Below are 21,363 nucleotides of genomic sequence, written 5' to 3' on the forward strand. Positions count from 1 at the left end.
ACCCCGTACTGACAAAGTGCTATTTTACAAACATACCACTTGGTCGTTGCCGCTGCTTATGAAATGTTAATCACGAGGTTGTCACAAGACCAAGTAGTCAGTAACATTAGTTACTAGTACAACATTCATTTTTTTTTCGTCGATCAATATTGAAATGATTAAGAAAATAAAGTTCCAATTTCCTTAGACAAAGTAAACCTTATACAAATACTAGTAAGGAGATATGTGGTATGATTGCCAATGAGACAACTATTCATAGGAAACTAAAGAAATTTGATGTGATCAACAATAGATCATCGTACGGGCTTAAAAATATCGTGAAGTAAGCTATAAATGGTCCCGACATGACATAGTGGAAACAGTTCAACGGAGGAAACTTGCAGCTTCATTCCTGCTGGATCAATAAACGAAAAAAATATGACAGGCAACAACCAACGACAACCACTGAGTTAGAGGCGCCTGACGTGGGACATGCACGCAGAATTGGTATTTTGGACGATTTGTATATATATATCCTTAACTTTCAAATATCTATTCTGAGCGTTCTTTGTGAAAATTAATCCAGACGCGCAATATACATTTTGTGTGCTCAATATAATTATATGGACTTTTATTTGTTTGTGAGTGAATTAGTCGAGATTATACACAAATAAATTCCTTTAAAAAGGCGTTTAATCCTATAATATAAAATACTTCATTCTGACTGAACAGTATACAAAAGAGCGGCATATCTCGTGAAAATTCTATGAATTTGAGCGCACAATGTATTATATAGTGCGCATAATATAGCTATATCAAGCACACGATATGATATTAGATAGATAGCACAAAATAATTATTTGTGCGCACTATTTGTGCGTACAATATATTTGCATTGAGCGCAAAAAATAAAAATTTATGCGCACCATATAATTATATTGAGCACACAAAATGTATATTGAGCGTACAATATATTTTTTCTCTATACCGTACTTTGATAGGTATAAGAAAATAATCTACATAATGGCCGATAAGTTCAGGAACCACACTTTGATATGATTGGTCTGCCAGGTGAAATTACATTTTAGTTCATTTAAACCAGCCTGGTGTATTTGTTTAAACTTCTCCGTTTCAAGACTGCCATTAGTAAGTGATATCCCGAGGAAGGAAGTTGTCTTGAAGTTACATCATGACCTTCCCTTTTCTTTGTTTTGATTCTTGTGCAGCTGATTGAGTCAACATTTTTCAGTTTTATTATACTTTTAACAGGTCGGGAACTCTAGATTTCCTGACGTCAGAATATATTTGCATAGTAATTTCCGAAATAGAAGGTAAACATGGCCTTGTGACTCAATGAACTACAATGCATTGTGGGCTACTACGAGTTTACTACCGCTTAAAAACACGTGAAGTTAGTGGAAAAACTGTCAACTAATATAGTGTCTAGGACTCTCATAATAAATGTTTTTGTTCGGCGAATGTGTTTAATGTAAAATATATAACATAATCTTCAAATTGCATGCTCAGAAATAAAATATTGTTTACTGGCTTCACGATTCGACTTTCTTTTTCCAATGAAGTGACTGCTGTCCAGAATAGAAATCTTTTGAGTCCTTATAAACCCGTCAAAACGGTTTGAAGGAATGGGTTACATGTCTATCTTTATATATGTTTTTGGATTATTTTGTATCCTGTATAAGGACATACGATACGGTAATTTTTTTACGAAAATCAAGTTGCATACAAGCTAATTTACACCTAGTCAATTCAAATATGTAATAAAAAACATACCTTCGTGTGCTACTTTAAGAGATAAAGAGGGTCAAAGTTTTAAACATTTACACAAAATTTCGGTTTTGTGGACAATACTATCCTTTGGAAAGACATACCTAACTTTTTTTGTTTCAAAAGATAAACACAAGCGCATTTTTGTAAAAAAAAACATTTGGTAAATCTTCTTTACAGAAGTATGTTCTAAAATTGTATAACAATTCTTTGGATGATTAATTAATTTTTATCAAAGTTTCAGGATTTTAGAAAAAAACGGATTTTTTTTGCTGTATATTTATCTCATTTTAAAAAATTTCATCGGTGACTTTTTCATAAAAATTAGTATAAATAATCTTCATACGTAATGATAGCACCATAAAGGCAAATATCCGAGTCCGTTAAAAATATAAAAAATTCCAATATCTACTTTAGAAGAAAACGAACTTTGAAAAGACGAAAACAAAACGAAACTACAGCTGCTTGCAATGATTGAGGAAAATATTGCATCATTACTTTCAGAACAAAGGGAACAGTTTGAAACAAAAAAAAGCCAAAAAAACTGAAATATGCCAAAAAATCAATACTTATAGATTTTGTTAACATTTTCAAAGAAGAATTAAGAAATGTCTTGAGCAGTTTTGATAAAATATGATAGATGATATAGGTTTTATACATGTTCTGTACCTGTCAAATTCTAAATATAAAAATATTACACAGTATTCTATTATACTAAATATCTCTTTTCAAGATAATGGAAAACCAATCAAGAAATTCTGAAAGGTGTTTGTATATAAAAAAAAAATAAGGAGGTGTAGTATGAATGTCAATAAGACAACTATCTACCAAAGTTCAAATGAAGTGGATATAAGCAATTATAGGCAAATACAATGAGAAAAACCCACACCGTATAGTCGGTTATAAATAGCCCCGATTGACGATTACACGTGTTTGTTTCTCAAAAACAAATTAATAAATAAAAACCCTTCCTCGATTTAAATTACTTTTTAAATAAAAAAGGTACAATATCATAACATCAATTTTATGAAAAGTTTGGAAATTTTATTGACCCCAATAGATATTTGACACACAAGAGTCTTCCTCTTTTTTACGAACCTAAACTTCAAGGATCCCTTGTTTTTTTAACTATCTGACTGAAAGTTTGTCTTACGGGTAATTGTGTTTTTCACTGTTGTTTCGTTGTTGTCTTGTTGACGAATACCTGAAATCTTCGTGTAATTATTAATCATATAAATGGCTATATTTCATTTAATTCAAACACTCGTTTCTTGACATAAAAACAACTCTTCGTTAATCTGAGCATGGAACGAATACTTATATCACGGACTATAAATGTGGATACAAAAAATGAAAAACTAAGCGAAATTGTTAATCCCGCAATGCATGAAAAAATGTGTTGTATTTAATGTGTTGTATTTCAGTAAATAACACGTGTTCTCGGGTTGATCGTAAACACGTAGTAGTCCATCATGCATTGTTATTCATTTAATGGATTAGTCAAAAACCCATGAAAAAAAATGCGTCATACGTAAATAAACAATTACATGTGCGAGGACATAAGTATGCTAATCTATGCATATCTATATAAGGTAGTGTCCCCGACCTGTTTAAGAAAACCCTAAGTATATTAGACATTGTTTTTATTTCATGATTTTTTTTTCAAATATAAAAACTGACAAATGCATGCAGAAATACATCTGTCTGTCTGTCCGGCCGAAAGACCTTGGATAGGAAACTTTTGTGAAAGTTATCTTGGCTTTTATAAAGGGGAATGGTTAATACATTTTTTATTTGGTAATCAGCTTGACAATATTGAGTTAAAGCGAGTAAGCAAGTTTTACATCCACTTATAAAAGAGTCGGAAGATACCAAAGGGACACTCAAAATGAGGGGGGGGGGGGTCCAAAATGCATTAGTCGAAGAGAAACCGACAACACAATGGAAAAAAAGAAAAAATAACCAACAAGATTCTATAAAACACTACATAGAAAACTTTTAAATTCATTTTGTTGAAAGTAATTTGTTAAATTAGTTTAGGAGCTACCTACAAAGGAAATATCAAAGAGTGGAAATAAAAAATAAACCATCTGTATTTAGTCATTTTTCTTAAAAGACTGAGCAACAACAATCCCATCGAACACTAGGGGTAATGGTAAGCAAATTCTGCTCTATATGTGACACTCGCTGTGATTTTCATGGTATTACTAAGTACAAGCTCGGTGATAATTGTCATTCTGAATTATGGCGCAAATTATATTCATGCATCTTTAAAATGACAATTAGCTCAAAAGGACTCCAGCCATATAATATGATCAATATATATGAGTGTTCCATTTAAGTGTCAAATGTTACAACTAAATGTTAATAATATATGACCTAGCAATTGGAATGTCCTGGCTATATAAAATAAAGTTTAGATCTGGAATAGTAAAATTAGAGACTACCATGTTTTAAATTGAAAAACAAAACATAAGCCATTTCCGTAACCATTCGTCCAGCTTACTCAAGTCATTATGATAGTCAACAACTGGTTTGATTGACAGTCTATTAAGACCGAGCAGCTGGTCGAAGTATCATCAGCAAAAAGTCTTCTAAGGAAAATCAACTATGTCATTAGTATATATACAAATGTATATGAAATATATAAGTCTAAGGTCCTTATTAATTCTTGAAGGACTTCAGCGGAAAAATGACTAAATACAGATAGTTTATTTTTTTTTATGTTTGCTTTTTAATATCTCCATTGTAGGTAGCCCCTACACCAATTTAACAAGTACGTTACTTTTAACTCCATGTGCTTTCATTTTTTTATAGAAGAATCTATGTCAAACGTTATCAAATGACTTAGAAAAATCACACAAAAACACAAAAAACGAAGCAGCTAAATTCTAATTCTACTGCATTATCAAGCACTTATACATTTCTGTGTGTTGACGCACAGTTCGACATTTTGGCGGAATCTTTACGAACATTCATAATACGTTTGTTTCTCGTTAAAACAATATATACTTTTTAATAAATAACTCTCTCCATTAATTTATACCACAACTTGTAACATATATCGGTCATAAATCGGAAGGGGATGCTGAATCCCCCCCCCCTTTTTTTTTTTAAATTGCAATAACATTTGCAATAATACAATTAAAAGGATAGTTACATTGTTCAAGTGATTTATTAAAAAATATTGAATCAAAACATTGAGTTTTTGAATAAAATCAACAATTTCAATCGATTATATCGAAAATGTATCATAGATTTCATGTCTGTGGGGGAAATATATTCCTTTTTTTAGTTTGGAAATAAGACTAACATACACGATTTGTTAAAGAAATCACATTTCTCGTCTTCATTATGCACGGTATCACCAATCGAATTCTCATTTATAAACTTTTGTATGAGTGGAATATATACAAGTACCTCTGTTTGATAAATGAACATTTTCATGTTTTTCCACTAAGTTTTGGAATTAGAAACATCGTCATAAATTGTATTATATTAATCCATGCAATCCAATACATTTTGTCATATTAAAAGTGTAAAATAAAATACATAAATAGCGATTAACAGATAAAAAAAAGCGGTTAACCGATAAAAATAGCGGATACCGACATATAAATAGTGATTACCGATAAAATAGTGGTTAACCGACATACAAATAGCGTTTAACCGATAAAATACCTTTTAGACCAAATGGTACACCATAGACAACAGACAGACAAGAGATATCTGCACAACTATAGGTGAGTTAAAGGGTGTAACAGAGTGGATAGTAACAATTGCAATTCAAGTGTTTGTTCATTTTTACAACAACAGCAGGAACGAAAAAAAATGCTCATCAAAATCCAAAAAAAGATTTTATCTTTCTGAAACACAAAATGCATTTAACTTTTATATATCTAGTGGATGCCAGGCCTTAAAACTTTTCCAACTACATACGTTAGTCTGTACTCAAGAGTAGTTTTCGAGGTGTAAATACAGCCATCTTTGTTATGGTGAAACGTCCGAATTCAAGCTTAATATGAAAATTCTATCATTTGCCACAAAACGTCGCTTTTCAGATAGTTTTTGTCTAAAATGGAAGTGGCCGCATTTGTGTTCAGTCTCAACCTTTATATATATGTTACGTATCATCATCAAATACAACATATATTTAAATGTTAAGATTGAACACAAGTGCGGTCACTTCCATTTTAGACAAAAAACCCGTCTAAAATAAGCACAAATGCTAAAATTGTAAAGATTTCAGTAATTTTGCATGAATTAATGATGCAAGTACCTGATGCATATGCATTGTTTTGTTAAAAACAGCCTATATTTGTTAAACACAATGATTCTTCTTTCCAAAAAAATAGCTAAAAGTTTACATTTTTAACAACTTTTTGAAATGCCATATTTTGGGGCCAAAAAGGGGATTTACCGGGCCTACTCCTTGTGAACATTGTGAACATTGTAAAGTCACAGACGATGTTAAACACTTTCTTTTAGTCTACTCAAAATATGATGCGCAAAGAAAACAGAAAAGCAAGGAGTCATAGATCTTTCATTGAAACACCTTCTTTCCGGATACACACATACTTTTAGTCCTGTGCATTACTATTTACAGGAAACTAATATACTTAGGAAGGCTCTCAAATAAGTATCATCAATATATTCATATGAATATATCCTTTAGATAAATTAATTATGTATTTGTAACCCGTGTGTACATGATGTATTTCTAAGGTAGTCTCTCATGTTCGATTATTTCTCCATTACAAAACAAGCACAATCAAAGAAAAAAACTCACCCGAATCTAAGCTTTTTTTAATATCCATAGAATTATGATAAGCAAGCATTGCACACTTCACCTTTGTGTCAGTCCACTGAACTTTATCAAATAGACTTTTTTTCTACCTGTGTTGTACATCAGTAAATCAATCTAAACACCTGTACGTAACTGACCACGCAATGCACGCAATCAATTTCAACAAGCCTGAAAAAATCATGCTAATCACTCTGGTCTATTGAAGAGTAGTAGTAAACTCCGAAACTGAATAATTTAACAGTATATGTTAAAAAGAATACAATATCACTTTTAGAGTCTCACAAACCGACAGTTACGGTCATATTATTAATCTGAGACTAATACAATAACACTTTAAGAGTCTCATCATAGGTACTTGGGAACAAGACAATTTTTTTTTGGCCTTCCCCCTTTTTTCCAAAATCCGTTTATTTTTTCGTTTTCTATTAATTTCAATTATTTTCTCGTTTTTCTGTATTATAAGAACATAAATATACTACAAATAACTTGTATTTGCTATTTACTATCAATTCCAAGTTAACTATCCACAGCGGTCATTCTAAATGCTCTTCAACTTCGTACTTTGTTTGGCCTTTTAATTTTTTTTTTATTCGAGCGTCACTTATGAGTCTTTTGTAGACGAAACGCGCGTCTGGCGCAAATACAAAATTTCAATCCTGGTATCTATGATGAGTTTATATATCAGTGACCGCTGTGGATAGTCACATGAAATTGTAATTAACTAAATATTACAATTTCTTCGCAGTAGCAGCTTGTGTATAACCATAGATATCTATGGTATAACTGACGTTTTCATGTTCTTTTTTTTTAGTTTGATTACAATTCTTATGTAATTATAAGACAGTGTAGTGAATTATATGTTTCTGATCATACTTTTATTGGTTGAATCCCAGTGGTTTGTGAGAAAAAGAAATCACTGTTGTTTTTTTTCAATTTTACTCCACATCTTCATGTATTTTTGAGAAATATGTATAATAAATGTTTGCGTCGGCTTGCCTTTCTAAAAACATTGTATTTGTTTGGTGTGACAATTTAAATATAGTTACTTTTCCATTAATAAAGAATTACAGATAAGTGAAATTGTAAAGAAGCTATTCACTGTCAATCAAATTTCTCTTTGTTTGTATACTAATAATGAACACCAAGGATTAAACACAATACTAACATGGACACACGCCAATTATTAAAACGCCTCAGTTTGGTCAATAAACATAACAAACGAGAAAATCACAATAATATTTCATATTTTCCGAAATGGTGTTTAGCGGGCTGATATGTATAGATTATTACATGGCATTTTTCATATCAGACCCTTTATCGGCCCTAGGTCATGATATCAGTCCAAGAGCCGCAACCATTTTGTGAAAAGTTTTAAATCACTTGCGGTTTTCCGCACTGTGTTGTCGTTTTCGAACAAATTTCCGGAAATGCACGAAGTTGCATGTGATAAACGTCACGGAAATTAACGGAAAGGCATGTGATAACATTCCGGAAGCAGTCAATAAAGGTTCCTTTATCAGCCCGCTGAGGAAATTCTTAGGAATCTGGTCAATAAACCTAGTAATCATTTCCTAGCCTTTTAAAATATTTTTAAATGTTATTGAACAGTAAAATTTTAGTAATATTTTATACAAGTATATGATAAGAAAAATTTATCACATGCCTCCGGCTATTATCACATGCCTTTCCGTAACGTTATCGCATGGCATTTCGGCATTACTCGGCAAATTCCGGAAAATACACCTCAATGGTACATTTTCAGAGAAAACATAAGAAAGTAGGGTACAAAACAATTATTAGGATACAGGAAAATATATAGTACAAAATGCAAAAAACAAATGATACAATAAATGCATATTTCAAAGTTTCAAGCATAATTTAGAAAGTTACTTTACAAAAGTTGACTTTTCCAAACAGTGTTCATTATGTTTTGTTGAAATTTTGTTCTATTGTCAATATAAAAATATATAAAACTGTTGTTTTTCTGCTCTTTAGAGGCATAAGATAGAAAGATTTCATATTGGATGTATTACATTTGGCGTCCTACGTCCGTAAACTTTTCACTTTTTAACATCTACTTGGAGAACTACTTAAAAGGACCAGCATATTAAAATGTTATTCTTCTCCATTGTTGAAGCATATGATAAAAAGATCATAACATGATATTGAACCTTGGGCTGATAATACATCTGATATGAAAAATGCCATGTAATAATCTGATATTATTTCCCCTTGAAATATTATCATGATTATTGGGAATATCCGTCGGACACTCCTGCAATTCATATTTTTTGTTATGATATACTGTCCAGGATAAGTAGTGTCCTTGTCCTTGGAATTGTGTCACCTCCTTCTAGACAATATTTCTGTATGAAATTCTGGGCCTTTTTTATTACTGTTATTATTACTCAAATAAAATATCATTCCATCATGATACTTCTAACCTGAGAGACAATGTCTATGAAATAATGCCTCAATACACACAAATGTTAACTCCCTTTAAGTGGACAAAATTTCATAGTATTCATCTCTGGACATTTTTTTTCATAGATAAGGACAATATTTAATAGAACAATATTTTGCTTTACACTTGTGCATGTATGATGTAGTGTTGTAGGTCAGAGCACACATTCCATAGTTATTTCTGACTTGGTCTGCTCCTAACTGGTGACCCTTCTGGTTTTTGTGGGAAAATAATATTTAAATCTTTTTTTTAATTTTTTTTCTCAAAACATGATGTAATTTTCAGTTAAATATCGTTGTAGTCTTTTTGATCATGTTTGATTTTATTAATAGTGATAAGTGTTTATGTGAGGTGACTGAAATATATTTTTAGAGTTTTAAATTCTCATAAATTATGGAAAAAAATCTAGAAAGAGCTCTTAGATTCATCTATGAAGATTATAATAGCTCATAAGAAAAAATTGGTAGAAAAGTCAAAGTAACCCTCTTTAACAATATGAATTCCAAGTTGTTTTTATTTGTGTTCTTTTAAATTATTTCCTCAAAGAAATTTTGTTTTAAATCACTCAAGTATAAATAAGTTTTTTTTAAACTAACAAAGTACATTTAAATCAAGTCTGTATCTTTGGAGAATACACTTTGGTGTATGTTGGTTCGAATCCAACTGAGGACCAACAATTGTACAACAATGCAGTCCTGTGATTTTTTTTTAAATTTTGTTTAGTCCCTTTTCTTACATACATTAGGTGTATTTTTTTTAATTTTCTGTTTTTTTAATTGAATAAAAAAAAGTACATCATCTTTTGAAAGTTCTCATAATAATCTTTTGAAAGTTCTCATAATATCTTTCCATAAGTTTAAAATTATTTATGACATGTTGAGAGAAGATATACAAAAAAAATCATTCACCATTCTTTAAATAAATTGAAGAATATGCCTCAAAATAGAAAATTTCTCTATCTCTTGCAACATGCAACATGTTCAACTAAAAACTAAATACATGCACATGAAGTCGAAGGTGTCTGTCTGTCTGTCTGTGTGTCCATCCATCTGTCAGTTTGGCAAATCAGTTGTCCTCACTTTTTATACGACAGCGAAAGATATTGATATGAGACACATTGGTTTTCACATAATAACTTTAGTTTACGTGAATGGATCTCTATGAAATTTTACCATAAGGTTCAATACCACAAAAGAAAAGTTGGGATTGATTTTGGGGTTATGGTACCAACAGTTATGGAATTAGGGGCCAAAAAGGAGCCAAAAATAAGTATTTTTGTAACTTCCAGACAATTACTTGTGTGTTAGTGTATGGACCTCTCCTGTCATTGTGCCACAAGGTTCCATATCACAAAGGGAATGCTGGGATTGATTTGGGGGTAATTGCCTCAAAATTTTAGGAATTAGGGGCCAAAAAAAGGGGCAAAAAACAAGCATTTTTCTAGTTTCATGACAATAACTTGTGTGTAAGTGTATGGATCTTTCTGAAATTATACTACAAGGTTCCATATCACAAAGGGAAAGCTGGAATTGAGTTTGGGGGTAATTGCCCAAAACGTTTAGGAATAAGGGGCCAAAATTAAGCATTTTGATTTTTGCCGTCGTATATTGGTATGACGTTGGCGTCGTCGTCCAAAGACTCATTGGTTTTCGCACAATAACTTCAGTTTAAGTAAATGGATCTCTATGAAATTTTACCATAAGGTTCAATACAACAAAAGGAAGGTTGGGATTGATTTTGGGGGTTATGGTACCAACAATTAAGGAATTAGGGGCCAAAAATAAGCATTTTTGTAACTTCCAGACAATAACTTGTGTGTTAGTGTATGGATCTCTCTGACATTGTACCACAAGGTTCCATATCACAAAGGGAATGCTAGGGTTGATTTTGGAGGTAATTGCCTCAAAATTTTAGGAATTAGGGGCCAAAAAAGGGACAAAAATAAGCATGTTTGTAACTTCCAGACATAACTTGCGTGTTAGTGTATGGATCTCTCTGAAATTGTACTACAAGGTTATATATCATAAAGGGAAAGCTGGGTTTGAGTTTGGGGGTAATTGCCCTAAACGTTTAGGAATTTGGGGCCAAAAAAGGGCCAAAAAACAAGCATTTTTCTAGTTTCATGACAATAACTCGTGTTCAAGTGTATGGATCTCTCTGAAATTGTACTGCAAGGTACCATACCACAAAGGGAATGCTGGGATTGATTGTGGGGGTAATTTCCTCAAAATTTTAGGAATTATGGTACCAACAATTAAGGAATTAGGGGCTAAAAACAAGCATTTTTCTAGTTTCAGGACAATAACTTGTGTGTAAGTGTATGGATCTATCTGAAATTGAACTGCAAGGTACCATACCAAAAAGGGAAGGCTGGGATTGAGTTTGGGGGTGATGAATCATAAGGGGGTTCAAAAAATTGTGGGGGGGGGGGGGTTCCTTTTTTTTTTTTTTTAATTTTCCATTTTAAGTTGGTTATTTCTGATTTATATATAAAAGCAAATAATACTGATATGGTTTGAAAAGGTAAATTAAAAGTTTTTAAGTTCTTAGACCACATTCATTCTGTGTCAGAAACCTATGCTGTGTCAAATATTTAATCACAATCAAAATTCAGAGTTGTATCAAGCTTGAATGTTGTGTCCATACTTGTCTCAACTGTTCAGAGTTCAGAAGATATTGATTTGATATTTGGTAAATTGTTTTAACATGACAAGTTACAGATCAAGTTCAAATTGTGTTCCAGTCTGATGATTTTGTGCAGAGCTATGGTCCTTTGACTTAGAAATTTCACCAAAATAATCAGATTTCCACTCTTTTCTTGTCATTCTTGAAGATACTGATTTAATAATTAATATATAGTTTTATCATGACTAGTTATAGTTCAATTTTGAATTTTGTTCTGGACTGATGATTTTGTGCAGAGTTATGGTCCTTGAACTTAGAAAATTCACTTATATAATCAGTTTTCAACACTTTTTTCGTCATGCTTGAATATATTGACTTGATATTTGTTACATGTATATAGATTACAATTACACCATGACAAGTTATAGAACCAGTTAGAATTTTGTTCTAATACAATCAATTTTTAACCGGTAGAGGACTATGTAGTGTCATGCAATTCTCACAGAATGCTTGTTAATATTATCCTATATCCTTACCCTGAATGACCTGATTTATTTTATTATTCAATCTAAATTAAAAAGTCTTGATGTAAGCAAATTTTAAGCACCATATTATACTTTAAGCACTTAGTCTTCTATAAAAAAAAAAAAATATCATCTGATACACAAGAGAAAAAATATCAAAATATTTTATTCCAGGTTCTGGAATATTATTAAAAAGTAGGTATACCTACATACTTTGCCACCCAGAGGATATCTTGAAGAAGGAAATCTGTGACATTCTATGTTCCGATTCTTGGCAAAAAGAGATTACTCACACCTTTATAGATGAGGCACATTGTGTGGTACAGTGGGGACATGAGTTTCGACCAGACTACATGAAAATCAGCAAACTAAGGTCAGTTTTCCCTGATGCAAAATTTGTCGCATTAACAGCTACTGCAACAAAACTGATGATAAAACAAATAACAGATATTCTTCAAATGGAATCATTTACTACTATTTCTGCTTGTGTTGATAGGCCAAATGTTCAAATGTTTAATGTATAGCAAGCTAAACTGGTGTGGAAATGGGTACAACATGGTATGCCAAGAAGCAGCTAAAGAAAGTGACCCAAATGCTGTAATTCACAGAGTTTCCCAGTATCATTCAGCATGTACAGATCAGGTTTGTGTAACAGATATTTTCTATAGACTGGCTCTTGTTATTTTTTGGAGTGACTGAACAAATATTACACATCAATAAACTTCAATAAACATTTATTACAATATTTCCAAATAGATAAAAACATTTAATGTAACAATTAATTGATATATATTTTTTTTTTATTCTCCTGCATATCTTGAAAAAAACATACTCAATGCTATATATTAAACTTGAATAGTTGGTGTTATCTTTAACTTCTAAAGGTGAAGGTTTACTAGTAATAAGACATCTTAATTTTTAGAGGACCTGTGCTCACAATTAATTGTCAAACAGAAGAAAAAATTCATGTTTCTCACTATTTTTGGTTTAAATACCTATTGAAAGGACCAAATCAATAATCTTGGTTTTTTACACAAAATGTGAAAGGATTTGATGGTAAAATAGATACAATTTAATTCTAAATTAATGTAAATATGCAGGTTTCTTGAAGTTCCAAAAGTTGAATAGTTTAACAGTTATTCATATTTTTCATATAGATAAAAATAGTATTTGTATATACATATATATGAGTGTTTTAAATCAGTTTTTGTACAATATATTTTTCACGTTACATGTTGAAATTCATCACATTTAGTAAGATTTTATTTGTTAATTGCTTGTTCCAACAATATTTATTGCAAGCTTTAATAGAAGTTTAGAAGTAACAATATTATATAATTTATATCAGGTAAAATATTTATGTACAGCAACATTGATAATTCATACAAAAAATCTTTAGATAACACAATATAATATATATACAGACATAGAGTAAACCTCTAAGCTTTTAACTCCTTTTCAAAATGTGATTCTTAATCATACAATTCTTTATTTGACAGAAAACATCTTGATAAGATTATATACACTGACATGTTTGGTAACATCAATCATATAACAAACTTGGTTGTGTCAAGTTTATATAAAACTTTTATTTTTTAGATGAAAAAGATAATTGTTGATGATATGGCTTATGTAAATGGAAATATATCACTACTGTTTGCTACTGAAGCATATGGCATGGGTGCAGATGCGTCAAATATAAGAAGAAATATACATTATGGGCCACCTACTTCTATAGAAAGTAAGATTGATAATCATTATGGACCACCTACTTCTATAGGAAGTAAGATTGATAACTTACAAGCTAATAAATATTACACGTATCATTCAATTACAATGATTTAAAAGGTGCAGTATCATACATTTCTATATTTTGTATGAATTGATTATCAGACCAGCCTATGATGTCAATAGCACTCTTACTGCTTAACAGTTTTGTATATCATAGTCAGAGCTTTAACTGGAACTATTGGTTGATTAATTATTACAATAAAACTTAAATGATGTGTATCTTATCAAAATGATGACTCAGCTGAAAACAACATTAAACTTTATGTAAAACCTTCACTGACCTTAAAATGACACACACATACATATATGGGATACAAAAATTCTGTACATGGCATTAGTATCTTTTAGTTTATCTAAATATATTAAATTTTAAATAAAATACACATTATTCTATATATGTGTATGCATTTTTCATGTATACATGTTAATGCTAATACATGAATATGTGTTAGACTGCAGTCAAATTTGTAAAGGTGCTAATCAAGTTCTTGCAATTTAAATATTGTATACATAAATATTGCGTAATTGATTGCTGCGTTTATTGGGACAAACTACCCTTATATATAATCAGTTGGGGCTTATCTTTTTCCAACTCTTCAAAAGATTATTGTGCAAAGGGGAATAATTCTTGCATATATATTGATTGTCTCCCCTATTTACTTTTCTCTTCCATGTGCATGCAATAACTATTAGGTGTTCTATTGTGTTTTCTTTTATTATTTCATTGTCATTAAACAAAACTAAAATTAGGTTAAACAAACAATTTATATTATCTATACAAATTGATTACGAAATATCTTGGGCTTTACCTATTGTGACCCATCCAACATGATTCAAATAACAATATTGGTTAAGAAAAGATATTATTTAAGCATTACAAAAGCCTAAATGATCATCTAGTTTGAATTAGCTCAATTTGTCATGCCAGAACCTTTGATATATTACATTACATTGTGGAATTAGCTCATAGTATTAGTTAAGGATGTATTCTTCTCACGTTACAGTCTCATTGAAATCTCGTTCTAGAATTATTTCCAAAACATGTGATACAAGTGGAAAATATCAATGAATTTAAAAAATGTTATAATCAAACTTAACTCTGTGAAAAAATTGCGTATTTACAATGAGTAGTTTTTGAGTAATCAATTTTTCAAATTTTATTACCAATCAAGTCAGTCTTTTTAGTCAAAATTTTGAGAAAATGGGTGACAGGTACAAGAAATGATTTTACCAGAAACATATACATCCCATGTCACTTTTTCTTTTCAAATTTGTTAGATATGTATTTTTTCAATCATTTATAACAAAGAAGTTGAAATAATATGCAATTTGTTCTTAAAACAGAAAAATCACAAATTTACAAAATTGACATAATAATGGTTAATTTGACACAAAAAAGCATCAAAATATGATAAAACTTTCTTATATTAACACCTACCTATAGTTTTTTTAAGTTAAATTTATTTAGATTGGTTCACTTCAACTTTATTGAAAGTATGAAAAAAAGTTTAATTGTGGAACTGTGATTTTTTTCATGATAATAGCCCCAAAATAAGAAAAATGGAAAAATCATCAAAATTGGGTACTTTCAATGGGCCGTAGCAAAAACAGAAGTGCACCACCATATGATTTTTTCTTCATCAATTATTTTTTTACAGTCATATAAACCCAAAAATCAGGGTAAGAAAAAAAGTTTAATTCTAGAAATGTTTGGCTCCTCAGAGGTGTAATTCCTAAAAGGTCATATTGGGACTTATAGTAGCTTACATTTATGTCCTTCGGTCTATGGAGGATACTTGTCTCATTGGAATCATACCACATATCTCCTTATTTTTATTTTTCATCTATAAAGCTGGAAGATAAGACAGCAACATGGTAAATGTTTAAATACTTTTTTACTATAATTTGATAACAAATCCTGTGTCCATGATTCACTGACATAAGTTGAGCGGTTGACATAGTATCTGCATATTAATAAGATTGCTATTTACATGAACAGTATGAGATTTTTGCTCTAATTAAATGCATTTTTCTTCTAGCTTATATGCAAGAGATTGGCCGTGCTGGTCGAGATGGTCTTCAAAGTGAAGCTGTATTGTACTTTAACAACAATGACCTAGGTAGTAACACCCCAGTTAGAGATGAAGTAAAACAATTTTGTAGACTTAAATCATGCAGAAAGCAATTTCTCTGTGAACATTTTGACTGGGAATGTGTGACTTCATTGATAAAACACAATTGTTGTGATATTTGTAAGATTGACTGTAATTGTATTGATTGTTTATCAAAATCAGCATTTGATGACATTGATGTTGCTGAAGATGATATAGAAGGTACTTTGTCACAGCTTCAAAGTCTATTAGCAGCATATTTTCAACTGGAAAATGATTTAGTTGACATGCCAAAATCAGAAATTTTTACAGGTCTGTCTTCTGAACTTTAGTGTTGAGTTAAACATTGTTCATCTTATAAATCTGCTGAGGAGATATGTAGAGAATTTCCTCTCTTGAAATTTGAATATGCTTGTTATATATTCAAAATTATTTTGAATGTCAAATCTGAATGTCCTGAGGTTTAACTTCATTCTATATTGTGCTTATCAGATTCAGATTCTTTATTAAGATGACTAATATTACATTAGTGTTCTCCATTACAAATCATATAATAATATACAAAACAACATTTCAAAGTTTCACATGTAATATATATATATATATATATATATATAAAATAATACAGTTGTACCCATATTTTTAAGAATTGTTTCTTATTTCTAATGCATCTCTAATAAATTTGTATAAATAATTACATTCAGTAATATTTTGTGGATTTAAAAGTTTAGAAACTGAAAAATAATCATTACTCAAATCTTTTAAATCTAAACCATAAGATTGGAAAAAAGTTTGCCTTATATCTTTATATTTATCACAAGATATCAAAAAATGTTCTTCAGTCTCTACTTCAGTGCAAAATTTGCAAAAACGTTGTTCTCTTGGAATTTTGGGTTTATTATATCTACCCCGTTCTATATTTAAACAATGAGCACTGATAAGTAGTTGTGTAATTTTACTTTTTATATTTTTGGTAAGATTGGTTTGAAGATAGAAGGGAACAAAATTTGGAACAAAAATATTACTGAAAAGCACCAGTTTACTGTCCACAGCTCCAGATTTGATTTTTTGTAGTTGTAAGTCAGATTGCTGACTAGAGTATCTTATCAGACTATTTTTAAAAACACTATTATTGGTCAAATTTTTTGTATCAAGTTTGTATCAACAAATAGCCTTAAAATTTGCTGATAAAATTTGTTAAAATTCATATAAAAAGCACCTTTTGCATACATTTTGTCAAACAACTTCATATGCTTTTTGATATTAGATAATTCCTTAAAATTGGCCATATTTCATTTATAGTTTAATTCATACCAACCTTGTGAATTTACTTAATATATATCTGTTAAAAATAGATTTCTACAAATGTTTCAGATTTTGACATTTATTAAAATGTTTTTTTTTTTCAAATATGAAAAGAAACATGTTGTAAATTAATAATGTTTGACTAAATCAAATAATTATCAATAATTTGAAATGAGAAATAAAAAAAAAAACAATAAGTCACTAGAAAATTTGAGGCCCATTCCGAATTTAAAAAAAAATGGTAAAAATATTATATCTTCTTAAAATAACACCACTTATATTCAAAGGCTTTTCTTCTTGACATTTACTTTATGACTGAAACTTATTAGCTCCCATTGATATAGTGTATTATTTCAAAATATCTCAAAAGTTTTCTTTTTAAACAATAAGTCTACAAAATTCTGTATAATATTTGTTCAACTAGTCCATAAGCTTATAAGTGAGGGCTTCTGGTAATTTAAACTGGAAATTTACTCATTCAGTTCTCTTGCTTTGTTCATGTAGAATCAGTAAAATCTAGTATGTCAAGTCACTTACTTTTATATCATTGTTTTCAAAACATTAAGAAATTTTGTCATTTTCTTCTCATTTCCACATACTACCTTAAAGTAAACTAATTAGTATGTGACTTTAAAAATCTTCAGTTTCCAATTTCTGTTGCAAACATCTGTATCCTAGGTTCAATCCATTCACAGTAATGGCTAGTATTAAGCTGATTCACTATAGTACTAGGAATCTTTGAGAAATGTTCATGTGCCCTGCCAGCCTCAAATTTAAATGGTTTTAATTTCCTAAGGTCTTTTAAAATGATCTTTTCATCATCTGCAGCAGATTTGTCAGAATGTTTTTTGGCTCTAACAATTACCTTTGATTGTTTTTCAAAATTTTCGGCAATGTCTCGAATGGCACCCAGAGCTTTTGTTCTATTCATGATGTTGCTTTCTGTTTTATTGGAAAACATATGTTTTAAGTGATCTTTGACTTTCTTTACTAGATGTTCCATAGCTAAGTCTGCAGGGATGTGACCATTAAAGTGACCATTTGTGTTGACAAAAAGACTGTAAAATTCTTCATTTGCTTCCTTCTCAGACAGAAGAACGAGTTGATGAACAAGAAAGCGTAGTATGTCAAGTGCATACTTTGACAAATTCTTATGACTTTTGAAATAAAGCATAGCTACTTTCAAAAGCCTTATGCCTCGGGTTCGCTCTGGTAATTTTATCATATCCATAAGGTCTTTGAAAAGCAGATCAAGCTCAAGCATCATCTGTGCATAATTTTTTACATAGTCATGTTTTGGTGCTTTTGACTTTTTCATTAATGTTATTTTTCTTCCATCAGTAAGTTGTACAACAACTGGCTGTCCGTTAACTGAAAAATAAATTGCAAATGTGCTTTACCATTTCAATAAAAAGACTGATTTTTGTATGTTTTGAATTACTTTCAACACAATGAATAAGTCACAAAACAAATGTTGGGACCACAAACATTTTTTGAGGTTCCTATAATGCTATTATGTCGTCTTGCGAAGACACATTTGGTTTCCGGATAATAACTTTAGTTTAAGTGAATGGATTTAAGGGGTTCATATTTTTTTTCAAAATTTTTAGATAAGAAAGAAGAAATCTTCAATTGCACAGTATTGTAAGATCTTTGACCACATTTATTTTGTGTCATAAACCTACATATTATGTCAAAAATTTGATTACAATCCAAAATTCAGGCAGTATCAAGCTTGAATATTGTGTCCAAATTTGCCCCAACTGTTCGTGTTCAGGTTACAACCTCTGCAGTCGTATCAGGCTGCCCTCAGCAAAGCATTTTATTAGAAATTCTAATTGTACATATTTCAGACAAAAGGAAAATAATTTGATGTCTTATTCAATATAATTGTATTTCATAAGTTTTTGCATATTTTTGTAGCTTCTAAAGCTGAAGAACAATTGTCTTTAGTTTCTTTTAAAGATGTACTAATTACCGGTAGGTTAAAGTGATGAAATTTTGTCAGATGTTCAAACTTCTAGTTTTTTTTAACACCCATTTTTCTTTTCATATACATTGTGTAAGAATTCAATAGGTAACAAAAGGTCATTTACCAAAATTTAAGCAGATTCTAGTTTCAATTTTAAAATCTAGATTTTTTTTTATTCATTAATGCATTTTTCTTATCAATTCCAACTTTTGTATAATGCTGTATTTTGATTGGCTGAAAGGTAACATGCTATTTCTATGTACTGAGATTTTCTTTTCTCTGCTAGTGTATTTGTCATTAGTGATTTCCCTGTGCTGGGGTATTTGCTAGCCAATACCATGGCAGATGGGGAATACCATAACCCAATAAATTATTTCTATTATTATAAGACAAATTTATTGTTATTCTTTGTATAAATATACTGCAACTCTTACAACTATTCCTGATGAAATATTCACAATAGGATGAAAACCATCATTATTGAATTTGGAGCGAATGGCAAAACTCAACGGAAAGGCATTATCAACGTCATACTTAAATAGAGATACAGTCAGTGCATTTGCATCAGATATGATTATACGGCCAATGCAATTTGACTGCAAATAGCACAGCTACAGTATATCAAAAATTATACAGTCAAGCAAATACTCCATATGATACCTGATTATTTCTGAGGTCAAAATGGATACAAAGAACTTTCGGTGGAAATAAACAATTACATCATGCTTACAAAGGGTATTTGCCAAAAATACCAGTTATGAGGTAAACAAATGCCTAATGGCTCTGGAAATTTGTTTACTTCTCAACTGGTATTTTTTGGCAAACACCCCTTGTAAGCATGATATATTTGTTTATAAATCAATTATTAACTAAAAAAAATACCTTTTATCGCCTCTTCTGTCCAGCACTCATTTGTACTGCTGTTAGATAAAACATACTGAGAAACTACATCTCCAATTGTCTCAAAGAACCATTGTCGCTTTTCTTCAAAGTTATCAAAGGAAGGTGGTACATGTGCAGTAGGCTCAGATGAAACTGATTCCATTCCAAAATAATGCAGTATGCATTCAACAATATGCATATCAACTACAGAAATGAAAAAGTCTTTATCTGCATCATACTTGTTCTTCACATCCTCTCCCACATTAGATCTTGAAATCCTATCCTAGAAAGACTTCAAAGTTCCCAATTCTGCCCAACTTTCCTTTGAATATAGCATCTTAAATGTCATAGTTAAAAAGTTCATCAATAAGTGAAATAATTCAAAGGTTATTGGGGAAAGATGACTGAATTTATCTTTTGGGTCTACATGGTGAGCTCTTAAATTGTTTGCCCCAGAAAAGCGTTCTCTGGTCAGTAAATCTCCCCCAATGTGAATCTTACATCATCCATATTTTTTCCAACACTTGAACATACATTTTAATTCAACAACCTTTTCGTAGTAAATCAAGTATGCCAACTACATCTTGATAGCGCTGTTCATTTTTGTGCAATACAGTAAGCGGAATAACTCTGGATTTTTGTTTTAACTTATCTAATATTGGAGAACTAATTTCATTCGGAATAACATCTTTAAATTGTCTGAAGAAAGGAATGTGATTTTGTAGCACGCGAGCAATCAATATGGTGTAGTCATACTTGATATCATGAATATCATTGGGATTAGGTATATAATCCCTGAATTCATTAACCTGCATAGTGCAATGAAATGGTGACGGCATATGTAAATAAGAAAAATCAGTATCCTGTACAATTACTGCAGATGCAAAAGCATGTTCCATATGTGACTTATTATAGATTCTTTCGTCATGTACAGATGTTTTCCAATTTACATTATCTCAAATTATTCTAAATCTTTTTAATTGAAGATTGTCTATGAGGTGGTGGTTGAAACTACCACCAATAAGATCTACAACTGTCAGTGTTCTGCCATAGCATAAACATGCTCCCAAAGGCTGCAATCGATCATAAACCTAAAAATGAACCAAGTTGAACTGTGA

General features: G+C 30.7%; 1 protein-coding gene across 1 annotated transcript; it reads right to left on the reverse strand.

Annotated features, from left to right (window-relative positions):
• Positions 1-17,551: 17,551 nt before the first annotated feature.
• Positions 17,552-20,808, reverse strand: LOC127733031 (uncharacterized). The gene is made up of 2 exons (XM_052242291.1): positions 20,246-20,808; positions 17,552-18,762 (listed from the first exon to the last, which is right to left on the reverse strand). The coding sequence occupies exons 1-2, from the start codon at positions 20,442-20,444 to the stop codon at positions 18,032-18,034; spliced, it is 930 nt and encodes a 309-aa protein (XP_052098251.1). The 5' UTR covers positions 20,445-20,808; the 3' UTR covers positions 17,552-18,031.
• Between the last annotated feature and the right edge of the window lie 555 nt (positions 20,809-21,363).

The sequence above is a fragment of the Mytilus californianus genome, unplaced genomic scaffold (genome assembly GCF_021869535.1).
Source record: "Mytilus californianus isolate M0D057914Y unplaced genomic scaffold, xbMytCali1.0.p SCAF_3, whole genome shotgun sequence".
In the NCBI taxonomy this organism is placed as follows: Eukaryota; Metazoa; Mollusca; class Bivalvia; order Mytilida; family Mytilidae; genus Mytilus; species Mytilus californianus.